Here is a 22,234-nt window from a genome sequence, read left to right as displayed (position 1 = left end):
AGCCATGTTGGGGAGGTATTAGGCTTTTTTGGGATATACTGGTAAGCGATGGGGAGAACAAGTGTTAAGAAATTCTTGAGTGGCCACCTCTTGTGACTAGAAGTGATAGATGCTTTTGGAAGCTTTATCTACGTACTGTGGGAAGGCAGAAAGATTGATAGCCATAGCCTGAAACTATGTGCCACGTAGGCAGGAGAAAGAAAGTGAAAGAGAGGTACCTGAGATGCAAACAGGAATTAATGGGATGCCTTCCGTGTCTGTCACTGATCCTGCTGCTCTGAATGTGTGCTCTAGAGCTAAGGAGCAATGTGTGGGAGCAGCCTTCATGACGTACTGTCTGTCTCCCTGAAATCCTCCTAACAGGTTGAGCTCGATGACCTTAGGTTTTGATGCCAGATTGGGGTACGCTAGAGGCTGGAATAGGAATTTGTGCAGGGCTGTAAGAGTCTGTCAAAGAGTACTTGGCATGTGTAGATAACCTCTTCATTTAGGATACTGAAGTAGTGCTTCAAAAGTGGAAGTTTATAAGGTCAGGCTCAGGGAGATGAACTTTGTTATCTCATTTTCTGAGCTGCAGGGAGAAAGAGAAACCCGACTGTGAAACCTGTTGGGTTTGAGGCAGAGATCTTCAGGAAGGCTGCCTGAAGTGATAGGAGGTGCATTTGTGGGTATTGTAACTTCTGTTAAGGAAGACAACCAGAAGAATGTCCGTAGCAAATGCATAGCATGATCTTAAATTGATAAGCTTTTACATGAATTTGGAGATACCAGAAATCATCAGTTTTATATATTAACAGGTCTGGCTTTTTGCACATGCAAGCACTCAGTGGTCTGACCTGTCTGGAAAAGGAGGTATGTACGACTGGAAGGGTACAAGCTGCTAGTGAGGTGTGCAGGCAGGTTGGCAGCGACAGGAACAAGAGGGAAGTTGCTATTTGGATAGATGTAAAAGGGAAAGAAGGCTGAGGTAAGCGGGAGAGGCCTATCTTTCTCTCCACATATGCTGTAAATACCATACAGACTTAGTGAATCTACCAGCCAAGAGTTACTTGGAAGAGAAAAAAAACAGGCAGAATATAGTACTGAAGGACTGGACGGCATCTAGGTGGGCTACACAGTGTGTTATTGGTAACTAATTCAGGAGCATACATTTTGTGCTTGTTTATTGGAGATATGCAGCCAATCCTCTCACATCAGCAATTCCTCCGTACAAATTTTGAGTCATTCCTGGCAATGTTTAATCTGCTCATGTGTCTCAACACATCTTTCACTGCCTGTGACGTACTAAGCAGACCTCTCCTCCTGTCTTCCAATACCGGTTCTACTGTGCTTGGTTTGTTTTTTTGTCACGGAGTTTGTCTATTTTCACTGGACTGACTTTCAGCGTAAATGACTGGTAGCTTAAAACCAGCAATTGCACTTAACTCTGTTAGACACAATGGATTTAAGAAGAGAAACAAACACATGTCATTTACTTGTTTAAGAAGCACTCAGGCAAATCCCGATTGTCTAGTTCTTTTTGAGGACAAAACAAAATCCACAGTGCTGTTTGAGAATCCCCCACCAGTTTTTACCTTCTCCTTTCTCTTTAACTGCTTTATCATGCAAGTCTTTGAATGCAGGATGCGTGCACTGTGTATGCATGCAAAAAGGCCTTTTTTTTTAAATTAAGCCTCTATCTTAGAATTGAACAAGTAAGGCCAAAGACAGATAAAACTTAATTGGTGAAAGAAATCAAAATTCTGGAATTATGTTACTGAAAACTTGAGTATCAGTTGGCATCCTTGTAGCAAGCACGCCATGAAGTATTGTAGCCTCTCTTAGCTTATGGTCGCACTAAGTGGGTTTCAGTAGACAGCATCCTTTAAAAAGCACGTTCCCTTTCTTGAGAAATAATGCTTTGGGTAAAGCTCAGGCATGCTATTAAGCACGTATAAACATGCTATTCTTCCTTCTTGTCCTGAGTGACTGCTTCACGCTATCTGCCTTTGTGTGGGACTTAGGGTCAACATGCTCATGCAGGAACTGGTATGGCAAGGAGAAAGGCTGTACTGAGGAGTTTTGTGTATGCTAATGTACCATATCCTTTTTCAATGACAGTAAAATTCAGAGTGATTCGTTCTAAAAGAGAGAAACAGTTTGGTACAGTCTGAAATTGAGGTCTCTTGTAAAAATTCAAGTTCAAGCAAGAAGGTGATCGTTTTTGAAGGAAAGTGATTTTAAATGGGAGGGCAGTTCACAAATGAACTTTTTCTTGATTGATGTGATAGACCAAACTCTGCTTGGCTGTCACTTTCACCCTTAGTTTTGGAAGTCAGTTAAATACTTGAACATGCGCTTTCACCAACTACCTGCCTTTCTGGGAAGGGAGAGTCTGTGCTGCAATGTTAATTGTTAATGAAACTATTTCAACCAGTTCTGTTCCTATTGGAGTTCGTAAAGTAAAACCTTGCTTTTTCATCTGAAGCAGGTTGTTCCCCCGCACTGTGGGGGAGATGCCAAAGAATTTGAATGGAAACCAGCATCTGTTGTTCATAGACACAGTAGCAATTTATTTTTTCATCTTTTTATTTGGTTCTTTATTTGATCTTGGACACATTCAAAGATGTAAGCCCTTAAGACTACAGGATAAACTAGACAAAAGTAGATATGTTTGCACTAAGAGGCTTAACTCATCCTCAGTGCAAAGGTCGCTTTTATTTTAAAAATAGAAGCTTAAAATGTGTAATCAAACAGTTAAGTTGGATCTCTCTAGTTGTATTCTTGTTGTGAGATCTGCAAGAAGGAAGGTGCTTTGTGAAATCGATTTCTGCCCAGTGAAATCTTCATTGGCTGCCTCCTTCCCATTTATGCTGCTTGTATTCTGGTTTTGCATGTGCATCTTCTAATTTCTGTTGATATTTGCGGTGGAAGTTCTGGGCCTTGCAGCCTGGCTTTGCGGTATAACTAAGAATAGGCACAAAATACTTCTGTGATGTCTTCAGAATGGGAGTTTATTTTTAACCTTCAGGAAAAGCTAGCTAATACGGTTTAAAATGCTGAATCTTACTTAGTGCAACAATGGAAAAGGTAATTAAGGCTGCTGACACTTGTACAGTGTTCATCCTTGCACAGTTTGTTGAAAAAGCTTGCCAGAAGGAACAGTGATTTGCAGCAGCGGTGCAAGAGTGATGTTCCGAGCCTGTTATGGACAAGACAAAACTTAATGCTGTCTCCTACAGTATATTCATACTTCAGATAGTTGCAATCTGGTGGGGGAAAAAAGTCATTTCTGTACTGTGTGACTTTGAAAGGCAGCTTGATGTCTTCTGGAAGATGAGTGCTTTTAGAGGGGAGAGCAGTGCAAGTGTAAGGGCGCTTTGAGAAGATTCTGGATGTCTCCAGCCAGTGATTCTCTTCTTCTCTCCCAGTATTTTGGATGCCCATGTTCCTGGCTTTACTTAATGATGTAGGCTACCAAAAACACAAAAGGGAGAGGGCAGTTGCTGTTCTGAATTTTAAATGCAGCTTATTATTTAATAAATTCATGAAATTCATTCCTGTGATTTAGGCTTGGAAGTTTTTCTTCCTTCATAAACCTTATTCTTACAACGTACCAGTTAATATATAACTCTTACGCTTTTACCACCACCGAAAATGTATAGTAGGGAGTAATTAAAATATCTTTTCCTTTGCATTTTTCATGTTAATTTTAGAGTTGTCGGAAAACGATTGTGTAGTAATCCATCTTAAATATAACAGTGTGTTCTTCTAGGGTTAAGGTTTTAGTAAAGTGCCAAGAGAAAAAGTACGTTCTTGTAATGAAACTCGGTTCTTGTGCAGATCAGAATCTGTGGTTCTCCATAAAGCTGTGTGGGTCTGTGTGCTCAACCTGCAGCGTTTCAAAGACTAGAGTTTCTTTTGGTGTAAGATCTGGCACCTACAAGTATCTCTGAAATTTAAACTACTTCGTACCAGGTAAGTCAGCCAGAGCCTTGTTTTCTTCTAAATGATTATTTATTTATTTATTTTTTTAAACTAAGAGGCCAGTCTCACTTCTTACCCAGTTACTGTGTTTCTCCGCTCGGGCTCCTATGAGAACCCTCCAGGAAAGCAGCGTAGGAGATGTTAAATGTTAAAATCAGTGCTTCAGAGCTCCCGCATTTTGCTTTTGAAAGTGGAAGACAGTCGTTGATTTGGCTTTGGTTTCTGGGATCTTTTTAAACTCTTGAAAGTGTGAAATAGTGTTTAAAAGTACAAATCTTGGTGAGATGGATGTTGTCAAGAGCCTAACTTAACTGCAAACAAAGATCTGCAGTGTGCCTGAGCTGACGTTGCTGTGCTGGGTTTGTAAGTGGGAATAATGCATTAGTGCCGGTGTTCGTAGCGTGTTAGTGGTAGAGCTGGTAGATTTTTTTAATTAATAAAAAAAATGTTTGTGGGAACATCTGCATCTCTTGAGCCCGGACTCGGTTCCTTCAGCCCCAAAGTCCTGCAAAGGTTCTGAAGCTCAGCTAGTTGCTCCTGAGTTGGACGGCTCCAGAGCAAAAAGCTTGCTAACCCTCCTCTAAAATCAAACCGACAAACACCTGGCCACCACCAACTCCTCCAAAACATGATTTTTTTTGCCATATCAAAGTTGGCATAGTTGGCTAGGCTATTTAGTTGAATTTTTCAATTTGTGTTCCCTTCAGTGAGTACATGTATTTAATTGTGAACTAAAGTCTTTTTTTTGTTGTAGCAGTGCCTTAGATAATATTTCCGATACAAATTGGGGAAATTTGTTGATTAGATGACCTCTTTCAGATTTGGTTCTTTCCTGAGATCCACAACGAGCTTGCAGTACATGTAACATTTTGGTGAGCTGCGCTGGTTCTGCGATGTGCTTTTGGAAGGAGGGGGAGGAGTGTGAGATTTTTCAAAATGAACATGGATCATGCTGTGTCATCTCAGCTCTGTGCTGTAAAGCTGGAGGATCGTGAGTAATTCTTCCAGTTCCAGCAGCGTGCCATGAAGAATCCGTTGCGATGATAGCACGCTCTGTAACCTCTTAGCTTTTTTCCTTGTGACTTTTCCAGCAATGCTGAGAGTAGGAAGGGGCCAGGAGGACAGAGCGAGGGGCTGACTGGCGTTGAAGGCAAGTTTGGTGGTCTGGAAGAGCAGAGGGCACTACGAGTCAACGGGAATTCCTGATTGAAACAGCCGTGTTTCAGCTGTTCCACTCGGTAGTGTTTTTTAAATACACCTATAATGGCATTCCTAAAATGACTGCTATGCTACTGAACGGCAGCACATAGCCTCTTGTTTTGCTTACTGTATGAGAGCTGCAGATTGTTTGATTAAATCTGTTCCCTTTTCATTAAGCTGTTGCATGGAAGGTATCTTGTTCTGGTTCAATTCTGTACTGAAATATCCCAGCCTGTTGAGCATTTCTCAGGAATAGCGCCTTTTTATGTCAGGGTAGTGTTCTTTCATTTAGGTAAGAATGCTTTTAGAAATGGGGTGGCACCATGGTCCCTTTGCTTTTTATGCTTCCCTTTCTTCGTGTGTAGTCTTTTCATCCTTGTGCAGCAAAAAGTGTAGCAAGTGTTCCTGTCAGAAATACATGAAATATTGTCGACCGAAAAGCTCGAATCCAGAGATGGATTAAAGCAGGAGCAGCAGGTAATGAATAGAAAGGTAGCGTGGACTTTTTTTTTCCTTAGCATTGATTATTATTATCACTTGATTCTAGGCATAGCGTACAGCTTTAAGTGATCGTATAGCATCTCCGTTTGACACTTCTAACAGGAGAAGATGCTGCTTTGCTTCGAATTCTTGCATTAACAGAAGGCTGCAGTGCTCTTGCTTTGTTAATGGCCCTTAAGAGCCTATCTGCTAGTATTTTTCATGGATATTATGCTTAAAGATTAATGAGTCATTTTTATATAATCATCTTGATTTTTTTTTCTTGATGAGAGAGCATTTCTATATCTTCAATATTGAATTCATCTCAAAAGGGCAGTGAACCGTACGTAGTTTGAGCTGATTTCCTAAGGTGTGTGTGTTGGTTTTTTTTTTTTTTGGAGTATCGTAGAGAAATATTTTTTTCCATATAAAATGAAAATTATATCTGTGTAGTTGACCGCCTGACAATATTGCACTAAAGTCCAGTTTTGATCTTGTTTGTATTCACTAATATCACATATTTTAGAAAACAAGCTGGTGCAGCCTGTCTTTGTAAATGAGTTAGTCTTCAGTGGGTGCACCTACAGGAGAGCTCAGATGGGAGATGTGTGATGGAGGGGGAGCTCCTGGTTCACTTTGAAGACCTGCCTTGGCGTGTAAGAATGGGATTGCTTTGGGATGAAACAGAACTGGAAGATGCACTCCAGTTACTGAGTTATGATAGGTCTACGGGACAATGCGATCGGATAGCTGAAGTATATATATTCAGAGGTAAAACCCTGAAATGCAGTAATGTGGATGTCATCTCATTAGAGACGACTCTGTTGTTCTGCAAACCACCTGTTGTTTGTGCTGCATTGCCTGCTGGCCCAAATGCGGCCAGTGAATAACATGGCTTTTCTTGCATTTAAACTGTTTCAAGTTGTGAAGGGAGAAAAAACAAAAAACCTGGGGAGGGAAGGAAGGACTTTGTGTGTGATATCAAGGTAAATAGTGAACAATTGTGGTGCCTGGAAATGGGTGGAGGTAGAGGACAAAGGACAGCATTGATTTTAAAAAAAAAAAAAGTCACAATGTGTCAACTGTGTGGGATTAAATGAATCCTCTACTGGAGTATCTTGTTTTCGTAAAGATGTATTAAAATAGTTCATACTTATGTTCTCTTGGAGACATCTTAGGTATATTTTATATATATATATATATATGTTATGTAGATTTATTCTGTTGACTGTTGTTGCCTGTCAAAAGTCTGCTCTGTATTTAAAGAAGCACCTGACCACGAAGTTTCAGTCTGAGTGCCTTACAAAAACAGAAATAACTTGACAGGAAGAAAAAAACTTGCGTACCGTACACAGCAGTAGCGTTAAAACTAACCTGCTTCTCAGTAGCTCTAGCATAGGAAGGACCAAGTGGCGCTCCTGTACGCTTACTGTAAGTGAATGCTGTTTGGGCTTACGGAAGAAGAGTTAAACTTGTGAATTTACCATCAGTTAAGATATTCTTCCAATGAGAAGTTGTGAAAAGATGTTTTTTCTAGGCTGGGCTTGCAGCAAACAGTGGCCTGGGTGACCAGAGCTTGTCTCTCCTGTGTGTGCGTTAGGGTCATGTCTAACACTTACCCTGAAACTCTGTTCCATGTTCTGCTTTGCAAAACCAGATTTTTATGGGACAACCTAAAGATGAGCTGCCTTGGCTCGATAACCAAAACATATGTGTCTTTATGCCTCCCCCCTTGACCTGCGATCTCAATTTGTTTCCGAGAAGGCCCGGGGTAAGAGCTGGTTGTGTTTCAGACCCTTACCTGGGGTGCCACCCGGCAACGAGCCGAGTCCAGTCCTGTGTGCTGCGGGCATTTGGTGCGGAGGTGTTCTGCTCTAAGAGGCAGGCGGTGTCACGCTGCCTGTGCCAAGAATGAAAAAGAATTGATCTCGGGAGTCTCTTCACTAAGGGCTGTTGGGTACCGCGCAGTGACAGGACTGGTGGGTTGCATGGAAGTAACTGGAGCGCGCAGGGCCTGAAACTAGAGAGGAGTTGCTGCAGCTGAGGTAGGGACGGGACCTGAGAGCTCTGCTGCCTCCAGTGGCGTTCCCAAGTATTTGGAGGGGAGTCTCCTGCCCGTGAGTTGGAGCTCTTGCTGCTCCTGACCCATTTGCTCGGTGCAAAGAAACGTTTGAGAGAATGAAATTGGTAGGTGATGCAGGTTGTGTGATAGTGGCTCGTGTTAGGAATTTTAAATGTTAAAATGGTACGGGATGTTTTTAGAGCACCTCTCTTCCACTGTGAGCTATTTCTAGCTAGTAAAGCTCTGAACACCAACCAAAAAAAGGGGGTGTAATGTAGGCACTGGCTGTTTTCTGTACCTCCGAGCAGTGTTACCCTGCCCCATGTGCAGAAGGGAGACGAACGGTACCAGGACCTCTTCTCCTCTCCCCCTTTGGCAAGTTTTGTCATAACTAAACTGGGTTGGCCAGTTCTCAGTGTTGCTGTCTTGAAAAATGAAGATTGTAGTCGAGAGAAATCCCGTTCCAAGGGGAAGCTGGGGCAGGGAAGCTTTAGATTATATAGGGGAGGGTCTTCCTTTCTGCAGAGCATACAAAGCAGTGCTGGGGCTGTGTTCAGGAGATCTAAAAAGAAGTGAAATTGGAGAAGCAACCTCTGACATTATAGGGAGTCAAAAAGAATAATTATTTTCCCTAGGACAGAAATACTTGATTCCTATGCAGACATGAACAAATTTGAGTGGTGATCACAAAGTTACTAAGTGAACAGAAAGGTAACTTGAAAATTGATCATTTCAGTGACTTGGGAGGCAAAATAATCAGCTGGTTTCACCTTCTTTACATGGCACTTAGAAATTCCTAGCAGGAGTGGTTTCAGATTTCACCAGTTTCTTTCTTACCTTACTTTTTCCAAATGGATGTCCCTGACAGCCTAGCGTGCCTCAGATTTGGTATGCTGAACTAGCCTCTGTTTTCCTAAGATGGATGCAGTCAGTACCTTGAATTACTGCAAAACGTAACTTAAAATGTGTTGTAGTATCTAAAATCAGTTTCTTATTGGGGAAACACGAGCAGAACTACAAATATCTGTATGTTTAAATAAATACCGAGTAGTTACTATAACACAGGCTGTTGTGATTGGCATGCTAGATTGCAAATTGTCTCCTAACTTGGAATATTATTTTTGGTAATGTCACAATTTTTGAATGAGATGTGAAAGCGGTCCCGTGAACGATAAACTCTGCAGCTCTGCGGTGCGGCATCTCCTGTGAAAGCAACGAGAAGGAAGGCCTGAAGGCTCCACAGCAGCAGCTCCCCGGGTTTCGTGGAGCTGGCGAAATCAGGAGCGAGTGCGTTGGACCTGGGGTTCTTGTGGTCTAATGTCAGGTGGCTGGCCCTGCCCCTGCAGGGTGGCCGAACCGCGCTAAGAAACGGTTGGAGGCAGCCATTCTTTGGAGGCAGTTTGCTTTGCTTTACTAAAGCATTTTATAAGATGTTATTTCCCGTCCCTTGCAACTGAAATATTCTTCTGTTGTTTCTTCTGTGTGTTGAAGGTCTCTTTAAGTTACTGTTTATGAGTGGGATTTTCTTCCACTGCTCAGCTCTATTCCTTCTGATGCTGTTAGTCTGGTAAATAAAACCTCCTCTTGGCTAGGTTTTTCACCTTGGTGTTTGCCTGAATCCTATATAATGCGGGGCTATCTACTCACAAAAGAAGCCATTTGACCTCACCTGCTTTCTGAAGCTGCTGAAGCACTGCTGGAGTGGTGTGGCGAAACGGAGCAGGGCATAGATTTGTCTGAAAACTGAGCCACAACAAAAAGAGTTGCTTCCGAAGTATGTAAGTTTTTGGTATGAGGGCTTGCAAAGGCCAAAGCCGGGAGCTGGAGGCAGCGTGCTGCTGCTCCTGGTGCCGTAGCTTCCAGGTCTCGGGGCGTCGGAGGTGGTACCCACAGCTTGCACTTGGCAGCACAGAAGGCTCGGTGACACCGCATCTTTGCCCCTTCTTGACATAAGCAAATAGGGTGAGATTTTAGCTTACGGGACTTGAGGTGGTTTGTTGTCTTACTCCCCCCCCCCCCCCCCCCGCAACTGTCTTTGAAAGTTTTTTGGTATTTACATAGAGGCTAAAATTGCTTTGTTCATCTAAACTAGCAAAAGATAACGCCGTAACATGGTAGCAAGATAAAGGCTGCTCAAATTGGTATTAATAAACTCGGGGCATAAAGCTAAGTGGGAGTGTAATGTTGAAGATAACGAGAAATTACTCCATGTTAGAATTGGTTCATAAACAACTAAAATAACCGATACTTAGTTTTGACTTACAAATCACTGACCTGTAGAGGATACGTGTTTTGGGTGTGTTTGAGTTTGGTGGTCTTAACATTTGTGTGTGGTGGATTTTGTTTGTTTGTTTTTAAATTGCTGCTTAGCATTTCTGCTGGCAAGTGGAAGTAGTGTTTCATAAAAGCAATGTTTTTTTTTTTTTCTAAGCAGCATTAGTGGTAGTATTTTGAATTTAGGAAGGATTATTATTTAATCACTTTAAAGTGCTTTGTTGAACTCATTATCCATATGCTCTGTGTTACATACTTGACTCTTTATTTTGCCCTAAGAATGATTCTACTGCATGTATGGAGAAGAGAAACTAGGGTTTCTTGGGCTTTAGTTTCTGTCTCTGAAATACATGTTTGATTACCCACATTGAGCGGAGTCTTTCTGGGAGACCCGTTTTACAGAAGTAAGCCTTCTTGTCATTAACTCTGGTGTTTTTAATTAAAAAACAAACAAAAACTTTTGACGTTAGGTTAGTGAATGTAGTACGTTAACTTTATCATATCTTTATTTTAAAACTATGTATGAAATCAGGAAGCGTTGCATTTGCTGTCCTTGTTCACGTAATTAAAAATTCTTTGGTATTTTCCTGTTTATTCGAAAGGTACAGGTCTCCTCTGGTTTATCTTCGAAGAACCTCCGAGGGGTGCTACAATGAAAAGTAGTTTCCTTCAAAGAAAAGCCACTGGTGACGAGCTCCTCCTTGTATATTCAGCTTGCTTGGTTGCCCGCTTTGCAGGCGGTTAGCTGACCGCACTGCAGCCGCATCAAACGCGGTGGGAGTTGGAAGCCGAGCAAATGTTTTCAGGATGGGAAAATAGCAGAATCCCGAAATATCGGTGAAGCCTGATACTGTTTATTTAGAAAATAAACTCTTAAATTCATTAGAGTTCACATGTAGAGTTGCAGGTTAGGAATAGTGTTTCCTTTGTAAATGTTTTACTCCCTGATGTGTCTTTGCTGCAAGGCAACTCAAATAGCAGTCTGGTGGAAAAACACCTTTTGAACTGCAACCTGGCAGTTCCCAAGAAACGTGACTCGTTCGATAGCTGTTTTGTGCCAGGCCAAATGTAGCAGTTTCGCTTGCACTGAAGCGTTTATAGAGTTCATACAAGAAGTTTTTTCTAATTGCTCACTTAAAGGAGAAGTTCTGGATTTTGGCTGGGGAAACCCTCCCCAGCTTGGCACAGAGCTCACTCAGAATGACAAAGCTAGGGATCTGAAGAACGGCAGTTGTTCGTTAGGGGGTGATGTATGCTCTGACGTTTCATCTGGAGATCCGGAACCCTCTGTGCTTTCTGAGCTGAGGTACTCAAAGCGCGCGTTTGGGGACTTTGCCATCGGAGACCTCGGGACAGGCAGAACAGCAAGTGATGAATACTCCTGGGGCAGTGACCTCTCGGGGGGTTTTCCTGAGACTTGAGATAAGCTAGGGACACTGTTCGTTAGTTGCAAATTTTCATTAAACATTTTTTTAGGATAACACATCTTGTTGGGATTTGGTGGTGGTGTACTTCGGGGGTGGAAGTAAAAGATGATTAACGCTTCTCCAAAAGGGGGAGCCCACGTTGGCACTTGTTGCTTGCCTTGGGCTAAGAGCATGCGTGGGGAGTTGCAGTGGCCCAGCTGATGAGATGCCGTATTTTGTTAAGGCACAGCTGGGAGGGAACGGATGGTGTTGTATTGACACTGACCTGTCTGATTGAACCCACGCTGCACAGTGCCTCTGAACTTTGAGTGCGGTTTGGTGATGAAGCTAAGCCAGTCTTGTCCTTCCTTTGCCCAGTGCAGTGTTTTTCTTCTCCCCCTGCACTGATACGACTCTTGACTTGGTTGAGGAAAGCAAACCTGACCCAAACCTGTTCCTGATAATTCTCCTTATGGTAACTGAAATGGTAAAAGTGGTAAATGAACTTAATTAAATTAAATGCCATGAAATGAACCCATGGGGAAGAAAAACAAGAAAAACAGTAAAGTTAAGCAAGAGTCACATGGTATATTAAAAATAAGCATATGAACTAAACTCGTATGTTTATATACTTCCTACTTGGAGAAATTGTGGGAGGGAGAATGTCACTAGGGAGCAAAGGTGACAGTCGTTACTGCTGCTTCTTTTCTTTCTTTTTAACTGTTACTGTTAGATTTTTAACTCCTGTATATGCATATGCACGTTGCATGTGCATCCTTTCTTCTAGTCTTGATTTGTGGAGGAAAGGATGGAAGGGAGGTGGGCATAAGACAGGAGAAGCAAAGACGCTGCTGCTTGTATCTTTTGTCGTTGCTCTTTAGTGCTCTTCAAGCACTAATGTGTGTATTTTGTCAGTATCCCATTGTATATATACTGTATATTTCACATCAAGTTCTGCAGACATGGATTAGGTGTGTGTAATGTGTAAGTGATGCAGTAGATTGAACAATGAGGGATATCCTTTTTTTGGTGGGAAGGGAGGTTGTTGTCAACTCACAGTTGATTCTAGTTGTTGCAAAACTGAAAAGCTTTTTTGTTTTATGTAACAGGCTGGGTGGAAAGAAAACCACGCAACGTTTATGAATGAACTGAAAAATCTGCAGGCATCAGGACTAACAACCCTTGGTCAGGCACTCAGATCTTCATTTGATTTGTTAAATCTCAATAGATTAGTGTCTGGAATAGACAACTACGGACAGGTAACAATCTCTTTCTAGTCTTCCTTTGTATTTGTGTATGCTTCTCAATTATAGTAGGGAGGTATTTTGGTGGTTCAAGTATATCTTTTTGCTTTTTCTGTTTTGTAATTGTTCTTTTGGATAGCTTGTGTGTTAAATCTTGAAAGTAAATTGTTTTTCGTTTTACATTTTCTGAGCATACCATGAAATACACTAGCACTTTTTTTCTTTTTGAACTACAAAGCAGTAATGTAAATAACCCAGAGTATAGATGTACAGTTGCTGCATTGGAGCATGTACACTGGATGGCAGCACATCTGCTTTTCAGTTTTATTCTGTCTGTAGTTTGTCCTGCCTTTCCCTTCTCTCACATTTGGAAATTCCAGTTAAAAGTACTCTGTTTTTTCCGCACTGCCACCATAAATTACTGAGTTCACTGAGTTGCTATGTATTAACTTACTTATTCCTTTTGTGGAGTAGAAGGGTTTGTAGCCATTAGTGGAGGAAAAAGACTAGTAATTCTAAAAATGTGTTTAGAATGCCTGTGTGTGCATGTGCAGACTAGCACTTCTCACATAGTTCTGTGTGGTTCCACACCTGTTGAAAGAAAACTTCAGGGTTCTGAAAAATTGCTCATCTTATTGCTTACTTTATAGTGACAATAATCTACAACTGAGTGTTAAGGTTACTCCTAGCATTCCTGTGCTTTTGTCTCTAGGGAAGGAATCCATTCTTTTTGGAGCCATCTATTTTGATTACCATCACAGATGGAAACAAACTGACAAATACAGCTGGAGTTCAAGAGGAGGTAAACTTGGATTAAATTCTTTCGAATTATGATCTTGCAAGTTGGCACTATGCTGAGATGAATGCTAATTGTTTTTATCCTGCAAAGAGTACCTCTGTTCCATCAGCCTATTCTACAGAGAAAAGCAACTAGCTATGCTGTTGTTGCCCAAACCCCTAAATTCATAGCCCCGGTGGATTTCCAAACTATAGCTTCAGATAACTAGTGGATAGAAGAGAAACGGAGTCCTTTGCAGAGTAATGGATAAATTTTGATACTATGTTTTTAGATGTCTTGTCAAATACATGAAAATACTCCTAAATCTTCCTTTAACAGCTTCATCTTCCTTTGAATTCTCCTTTGCCTGGAAGTGAACTAACCAAAGAACCATTTCGTTGGGATCAAAGACTGTTTGCTCTAGTGCTGCGTTTGCCCGGAGCTGCATCTGCTGAACCAGAGCAGCTTGGGAGTGTGCCTACCGATGAATCTGCTATCACACAGATGTGTGAAGTTACAGGAGGTAACTGGATATTACTTTGCTTTGGCTTATGTTTGTCATTTGCCTTAAAACATTTATTTCCCTTTGATGAATCTTCACCTCTAGCTTTTTTTCATATGAATTACTCAGTGTCCATCTGAATCTGTGTGGTGCTTCTTGAGCTTGGTTTCCTGTTGCACAGGAGAACTTTAAAATAAAACCATATTCATATTTTAGATCTAGATCATTTTCTCAAGCACTAGTAGGAGGGATTTGAAAAATTCTTGGATTGTCCTTCAGAAGTTGATGTTGCTCACTCATGAGATTTGTTATTTAAATGTTGAGGTGGAGACGTATTACAGGGATTTTAATTCTGCTAAAGGGCTATTAAGCTAAATTTAATCTTAAAATGATTAATTCTGGAGTCTGTTCCTCAAGATCGTCATCAGAATTTTTGTTAAATTGGTGCTTGAAAGTGTTGCATGGGAGAGGAAGTTTGGGGATGTATTGGAGTTGATTAAGTTTGGGTAGACAAAAGCAGATAGGGCATGCAGACTTGGTGAAATTGGAGATTGTTAAGGGCCTTTTATAAAATTGGCCTTGGTCCAACCTGATTTCGCCTTCATGGCTTTTTTATTTTTTAAGCAAATAGTAAAATCTAAGCAGGTTGTTTTTTTTTTTCTTCTTTGCTTTAATTGCATTTGAAAAGTATTTAACATCAACTACTACTAATCTTGTTGCTATTATTTTAGATAAAGCTGAAAGTCTTGGCAGTATGGCTTACGTAACAAAATGTCTTTCTTAAATTACAGAGGGGAAATATGAAAGCAAGCTCTGAGTAATCTTAATGATCTCTTGTATAGGTCGTTCCTACTGTGTTCGGACACAAAGAATGTTGAATCAATGTTTAGAATCTCTAGTTCAGAAAGTCCAAAGTGGAGTTGTTATTAACTTTGAAAAATCAGGACCAGATCCAGCTCCTATTGGAGAAGGTACAGTAACCACTTGTTCCTGTTAATGTTTAAAAAAAAAAAGTGTTGTATGTGCATGTAAATCCCCTTTAGTGTCTTAAATTTTCTTCCTTTTAGCTTTTCACTGTAGTGCACAGGATTTATCAGATGCCTAGTCTAAAAAAGTGATTAAGCTATAGAGCTTATGTGCTTCAGCGGTAGAGTTCTGATTTCTCTTTAATTACCCCAGATCACTGTGGATGTACTTTTCATAACTTTAGGGTTGTTTGTTTAGCCTTGTCTTAGCTACATTTTTCATTATATTTTAACTCAGTAAGTTAAAAAGTGCTGTATGTTTGCACGGACTTGAATGGATAATCTACCTGCATGCTACTGCTAGCTCTCCTGTCACTTTTTTTAAACTCTCTTTTTGGAGGGCTGAAAGAAGTAACAGAGGGAAGTGAATATTTGTAGGAAGTGGTAAAGTTTGAATTGCTGCTGTCAAAACTTTGTTTGAAATGAAATAAGTTTGGGACTAGTGTATTTGAGTCCGTAATCATTTGTGAAGTAATTTCAGCGCTGAATTTGCTGGACATTTTCGTTCTGTTAATTGATCCGAAATACAGTAAACTTCAATTGAGTGTTCGTAGCTGCAAGTGAAAAACTCAGTGCAGAGAACAAGGAATTATTTTGATAGCTGCAAGTAAAGTACATAACGGAATAGAAAAATGCATTCTTAATGTGGACAAATCTTTAGGATTTGCAGAACTTCATGGCTGAAAGGAAGGAGAGAGCTGACCAGTTTATAGTTAGGAAATGAGGAGGTTTCTGGAACGTCAGAAGCTTAATAGCTTTTAGGGTCCCCGAGCATCCTAGCACAGCCAGTTTTACCCCTACTTTCCTTTCGTTTTTTAATCACCTTTTTCTTGCTTTATATATTTTTTTCTCTTTTTGCTTAGTAATGTCGTTCTATTGTAAGTATGCTTAAGGCTTTCCTGTAAGGCCTTGCAGGGTAGCACTTCAGCAGATTCTTGGGTCTCTGTTGGCACAAATGTTCTTCTATGTGGCAAAACAGCTGGTGGAAATGTTTTTTTTTTCTTTTGTCACATTTTAAATGGTAATGTGCTGTGAGTACATATGCACAAAAAGATTGAGAGCTTCTGTCTTTACATAAATAGTGGAAATCGTCAACTGAAGAGAAATGCGATGCTGTTCACCAAAGTTTTAAAAATCACTGTACGTACAATGCAGAGAAATAAAACTGGTATGTAACTGAAAGGTGTTTTGCACAGTATTATTGGCTAGCTGTTTAAAGCAGGGCAATTCAGTAGAGTAAAATGTTCTTCAGATGAAAAAGAGTCTTGAAATACATGATCCCTTCTGTGTCACTTGCCTTGAAGAGCAGTCTTTGAAAAATAATTCTGAGATTCTGTACTGCTACAGACTTCTTTGTGCTCAGTGTGGAGGAAGTCTGTGCTGGTACCTCACAATGGACTGACAGAACACTGCTCTTCCCAGTGGACAGTGGGCTTTAAGTGATTTGTGACTTCTTACTAATTAAAAATGTGACAAAAGCTGCTCCTGCCAGATGCATCTGACTTCTCCATGAAACTTTTCTTCACTTTCAGTTCCCATGAGTGGCAACATCAGTCAGTGAGCTTTGCATCCCATATAGAAAGGCTGTAAATGCAAATTACCGGTCTTTACAGGTCCAGCAGAACTGAAAATGGTAGACTTGCTGTTGCATATCAGATGTATGTCAAAGTGCTGAACTTGGGTGAATAAGCAGACCCAAATAACGTTTTCCGTAATATGAAAGTACCCTGCTGCACTAATCAGCTAATTGCTGTGCCACAGGAGCAGAAGGGTGGATGTGGGCAAATGTTTACATTTTTTCTCAGATGATGCTGTTCTGCGCTTTGATAGGTGGTTTTTTCAGCCGCTGATGTGAAGATCCTGTGTCTTTGAAACAGTCGTAGTGAAACATCGTATTGGTTGCTAATAGAAAAATTTTGCTGGGAGACAAATGCATGCCATGTAGCTTTTTATTTTATTTTTTATTTTGCTTTGTTTAAATTTTAGATGGACTTGTTGATTCATCCAGACCCATCAATTCATTTGCTTCTCAACCGTGGCATAGTTGTCATAAGCTCATTTATGTACGGCCTAACCCTAAAACTGGTGTTCCTGTTGGGCATTGGCCAATCCCAGAATCTTTTTGGCCTGATCAGAATTCACCAACACTGGTAAGTCAAGAACTGAAAAAAAGATTCTACACCTACTTAAACAGACTGAAAATTAATAATCAAGAAATTTTTGACTTTGTGTTTGCTAATGCAGTCTGTCTTTGCTTGAAAACAATAGTTAAAACTTTTTAACAGAGTAGTATAATCTAATGTAGATACTGTATGCTGTGATTTTTATTTTACTTTTTTTATCTGGAAGCATTACTTCCATGTGTATGGTTGATTAGTTTGGTTTAAAAAAATCTTCAAAAGATTATAAAATTGAACTCCGAATTACTTCATATAAAGCTTCTGACTAAAATTTGTGATATAAAATCCATTTTGGATGGAACAACGGCGTATTTATTTTTGATAAGGAGGATAGATCAACCATATTTTTTTTTAGTACTTCAGATGTGGACTCTTCTTTCACTAGCAGAAGGAATTAAAACTGAAGTAGAAGAGTTACCCATTCAGAAAATGAGATAAAAAGATCATTAACTTCATTCATCCTTTCTTAATGAAACAATCATGCATTTGGCTTATCTCGCTAGGCTTTCTAGGTGTCTCTCTTGCTAGGCATGTTCTCTTCCTAAACTTTGCAAGTGCTCAAGATACAGTTTCCCTCCCCCCCACGCGTGATTCAAGAAGAAAAAAATTCAAACTCAACGGGGAGTATCTTGAGGATATTCTTTGTGAAGTGAGCAGTTTCACATCTTCAGTTCTACGAACATCAAGCTAAGAAGCAGAGTTGGAAGTTTCCTTTAAACCCATCTATGATATGGGTTGACTGGCATGGAGGCTTCTAAATATCAAGATAAATAGTGGAATGCTAACCATATTTTTCTCTTTGTGGGAAGAATGCGTGTGCCTGTGTGCACATGTATGTTTTTAAGTTAGAGAAATATTACGTTAATTTATATTCTGTTGTAGGAGCTTGTCCCCTATGTTTTTTGAAATAAATTGGTAATTGAAAGTTTAAGCTTACAAGATAGTAAAATGTATGTTTATGAATAATTTGTTTTCTTAGCGTTGATTTGTTTACCGTAAATACTAGATAACTGATGTGTTTCTCCACTTCCTTTTAGCCTCCACGCACAGCTCACCCTGTTGTGAGATTCTCCTGTGTTGATTGTGAGCCAATGGTAATAGACAAGCTTCCTTTTGACAAGTATGAGCTTGAGCCTTCGCCCTTAACACAGTACATCTTGGAACGAAAGTCTCCCCATACCTGCTGGCAGGTATTTGCCCTTACGTTTCTACAGTCAAATAAATGGGTATCCTGAAGTGGCAGTACCTTGGTTTTTGTAAGCCTTGGAGAGTTGGGGTCTGGTGTGAGAGTCTGCAGTTGATGAGAAGAAATGTGTCAAGGTTTCAGTTACCTTCTTTCTAATAGAATTATCAGGAGTTAGAATGAGTGATCCCTCTACAGGCTTTGTAATCTCATTTAATTCTGTTTCTAGGTCCATTTCATTGTGCTAAGAAGTGTGTCCCACAGGTTCCATTCTTGGCTAAATTGAAATTCTCTGTAGGCTTTCATTTGCTTTTGGGGAAACTATGCTAGTTTCTATCATAGCTGCAGATGTTGATTAGGTAACAATTTCCACTAATTGATTGAAACTGCTAGTGGGAATTGAGTGGAAACTGTTGATCTTGTTGATGAGATTGGCCTAGAAGAAGCCAAAGTTCTGATGTTGAAATCCTTTGTCACATGCTCTTTTGTGATTTTGGATAGGTGATGTATTCCTGCATCCTCTGTAAAATAAGGCTTGTAAATCCCTTCTAAATGGTGTTCTTGTAAAGGGTAGCTTAATAGGTACAAGAGGAGCTTGATTAGTGTGGGATCTTACCCGGAAGGATGGGACTGGAAGTCTATCTTCTATTTTTGTTTGCCTAATAAATATTAAAACTTAACTGAAAGCATAAGATGTATTTTTGAAGTTAGTTTTAATTGGAAAATTGAAGTTACTTCTAATAAACTTACTTCAAAAATGGTCTTAAAGCATTCATAGATAAATTATTTGCCTAAGTTCTCCAGACAATCTTGTTAAATTTTCCTGCTATTTTCCAAAAACTGCTTTTCTTCTCCCACCTGCTTAACAGCAGACCCATGCATACTAGGGAAACGGGCTCAACATTAAGAGTGTGGACACTTGATGTGATTGAAAGATGTTTCCTGAATATTCCTGTTTGTTATGCTTGATAGTATGTGTAAGACATTTTAGATTTCCTTTTATCAGTGTTGTAAATTCCAGTCCTGCTATTTTACAGGTCAGAAGAGTAATTTCAAATGCATTGTTTATTAACGTAACGGTCACAGATGTCCCTTAACCTATTTCAAATAATTTCAAAAGCTTTTCAGAGCATCACTTAAGTAGGCTCACTAAAGCACTAAAGATTATATTGTGAAGAGCGTTTCCGCACTGACTGGGAGTATGCTATATGTTGCATGTTTGCATTTTGTGACTGGGAAGTGCCAGTGCATGCTCATCCTGATGTGTGCAACCTCAAACTTGGCTGTTCTTGATAACTTGTTGCCTTAATGCAGTAAGATTCAGATTGTTTTTAAAATGCTTTATGTTTAGTATTCTTCATGTTCTTCCAATACTGATATATATATTTTTTTCTTTATCAGGTATTTGTGAGTAGCAGTGGAAAATACAGTGAACTTGGTCATCCATTTGGGTATTTAAAAGCAAGCACTACTCTAACCTGTGTAAACCTCTTTGTGATGCCTTACAACTATCCTGTTTTACTTCCATTGTTAGGTAGGTAATAAATTTACGTTGGACTGCCGATGCAGCTACTTGAGAAAAAAAAAGTGGTTAGTGTTCTGCCTTAGTTTGAGACATTATAAAATAATGGAGAATGGAGAGTAGAGAATGTTGCAAACTCTTTAATAAAATTTGGGAGGAGAGGATTTTCATACCCCCTCTCCCTTTTTTTCTCTCCAGCAGAGGAGGAGAGCTACCTGCTTCCAGTGCATGTTTGATGCTGTTCACCTCCTAGACACGTAGCCTCTTCCTTAACCTGGAGTAAGCTTCAACCTCCATTCTTTTCCCTCATTTAGGGTGTGGTGTATCCAGGTTTTGCCGTTGCTCTTGTAGCAGCTAATTTTTTTTTTTCTGGAAGATGAGATTCAGTGTTATGGGTGTTGGGAAGAGGGAATTCCCTGATGCTGTTTAGAGCAGTAATAAGGAATAGAGTAGTGAAACAGCCTACAGTTCTTCCCTGCCCAAAGAACCAATGTTTTTTATACTCACAATAAACTACTTTCTACAGGAAAGACAGTATGAAAAGGTGCTGTGTGAGTAACTGCCATAATAATTATGTCTATTAGGGTTTTGGCATAAAGGTAATAGCAGAGAGGAGAGTTTCTTGGGTGTTGCCAAACCTTTTAGTTGCAGATGCTATAGGAGTTTTTTGTTCTGTTTATATAGATAGAAAATAAATATAGATAGAAAATAAAATTTATATAGATAGAAAATAGAAGTGGAAATTGGAGAGAATGAACACAAACTTGATTATTACTTTCCTGCACAAGGTTGTTGCATTTAGTTCTGGAAAACAACTTGGGATTGCTTTTTCCTAATCCTGGTCATAATCAGAAAAAGAAATTTGTGCTTGCTGCGTAAGGTGGCTGCCTTATATAATCATCCTTGTAGCCTAACAGTTGTCTTAAAGTGTGCAAGCAGGATCCTTCAAGATTAATTTAGCATTTTCTGTAAGCTGGTGGCTAATGCATTACTGTTGCAGGTCCACTTACTGAAAAGTCATTACTGATACTAAAAGAATTCCCCTGTTTGTTTTGATGTTCTTTTGATGTTTGTTTGCAGTTCTACTGTGTCTTCCCTGGGAGCTCGTGTCTTCCTCCTGCCTTTTTTGCAGGGTTATAAAGCTCTTCCTGCTTTTTTTTTGGAAAAAAAGCACCTTTTCAGTACGTGTAATGCTATTCTTCAGGTCACTCACATCCACCTGGTATCCCACATCTTAAGTTTGCGAAGGCTGTTTAAAGGAGAATGTGGAGCTTCCACGTTGTGCAAGTTGTAAAATGGATGTTTTCTGTAGACTGTGAACGCACAGCATTCTCTGTTGGTAACACAAAAGCATACATGAAGTGTTACCTTCAGATCTTGTTCCAGAACTTTGTTTATCCTTGGTCTCTAAGGCATGGTGGAATGAAGTTCTGTGGAATATACCTAAACCTGAAAGCGGATTTAGCCCCTTCTATTACTCTCACCCAGATTAAAAAGGATGTGAGAACTTCCAAACCAAGGAGAAACTTAGCGTATCCAGCCCACCAATGTTGGTCCACCAGTTGAGGTTCTAGTGGCTACTGCCCATACTGTGCTGGAGAAGTGGGACTTGTCCTGGTATAGTACCATGGATAATATCTCTCCCTTCCTTTTATTGTCTCTTTCAGACAAGTCAAAAACACCTTACAACTGTATCATTTGTACTGTCTTATCGAGTGACTTATGTGTGTTCAAGCATTATAAACAGATCACAAGATGCTGAAGATTTTTTTTTTCTTGCATTTCTGTATTTCTGCATTCTTGAGCAGGGTGAGCCTTAATCCTGTTTTTGGTAAAGAGTATAGGAGGCAGTCCTAAAAGATAGGGCAGGTATGCATGAAGGAGCTTGCAGGTGATGCTTGAGTAAGTTTGGCTTATGCGTTACAGAGATTGCCCGTTCAAGGATTGTTGCCTTTGATACTAGCATAGCTAATGTGCTTGAGATATTCTACTGTTTAAAAACAATTGCACAGCCAAGTTCATCAAGTAAAAGTCAAACGAGGGGATAGAGATGGCAGTGCTGCATCTCATCTCTACTAAGATGCTCTCTTGATTGATTTTCATAGAAGGGCCGATACTGCTGGGCAGCAGGAGTGATTATTCACTGGGAGGGTCAGCAGAAGTAGTATTGAAACGGCTATTACGAAAATACCATGAGAAGGTGGTCAGTAGCCTTTCTGTGTGGATCTAAATATGCAGAAGGATGAGCATTTAGAAAATGGCTGCCCCTGAAGGACTGCAATATGGATCGTTTCCTTTGATGATTTTACAGGCTGCTTGAGCGAACCTGCAAGTAATGATCTTATATTTTGGAAACCAAGGGTTGCCTTTCTCACAAATGCGAACATAGGATGCTCTTGCACTAGGAGGGAG

At 40.1% G+C, this 22,234-nt stretch overlaps 1 protein-coding gene across 6 annotated transcripts in view; it reads left to right on the top strand.

Moving 5' to 3' along the window:
• The window catches only part of LOC308177052 (integrator complex subunit 6-like), a 37,774-nt gene that overhangs the window by 5,077 nt on the left and 10,463 nt on the right, over nt 1-22,234 (top strand). For 4 of the 6 annotated variants that reach the window (XR_013938831.1, XR_013938832.1, XM_080553690.1 and 1 more), the window contains exons 3-9: nt 12,498-12,647; nt 13,345-13,434; nt 13,750-13,933; nt 14,755-14,883; nt 16,924-17,087; nt 18,155-18,307; nt 19,702-19,834. Coding sequence is in view for 3 of the 6 variants with exons in the window: in XM_080553690.1 (XP_080409816.1) it covers nt 12,498-12,647; nt 13,345-13,434; nt 13,750-13,933; nt 14,755-14,883; nt 16,924-17,087; nt 18,155-18,307; nt 19,702-19,834 (1,003 nt within the window). In the remaining 3 variants the exon portion in view is untranslated. Of the gene's footprint in view, nt 1-12,497; nt 12,648-13,344; nt 13,435-13,749; nt 13,934-14,754; nt 14,884-16,923; nt 17,088-18,154; nt 18,308-19,701; nt 19,835-20,020; nt 20,102-22,234 lie in introns of all 6 variants that reach the window. The other 2 variants (XR_013938830.1, XM_080553691.1) reach the window with 2 other exon arrangements.

This window comes from Anser brachyrhynchus, assembly GCF_964034855.1.
Source record: "Anser brachyrhynchus genome assembly, chromosome: 13".
In the NCBI taxonomy this organism is placed as follows: domain Eukaryota; kingdom Metazoa; phylum Chordata; class Aves; order Anseriformes; family Anatidae; genus Anser; species Anser brachyrhynchus.
Note: the sequence above shows the minus strand (reverse complement) of the source record. Positions and strands in the feature narration are given on the sequence as shown.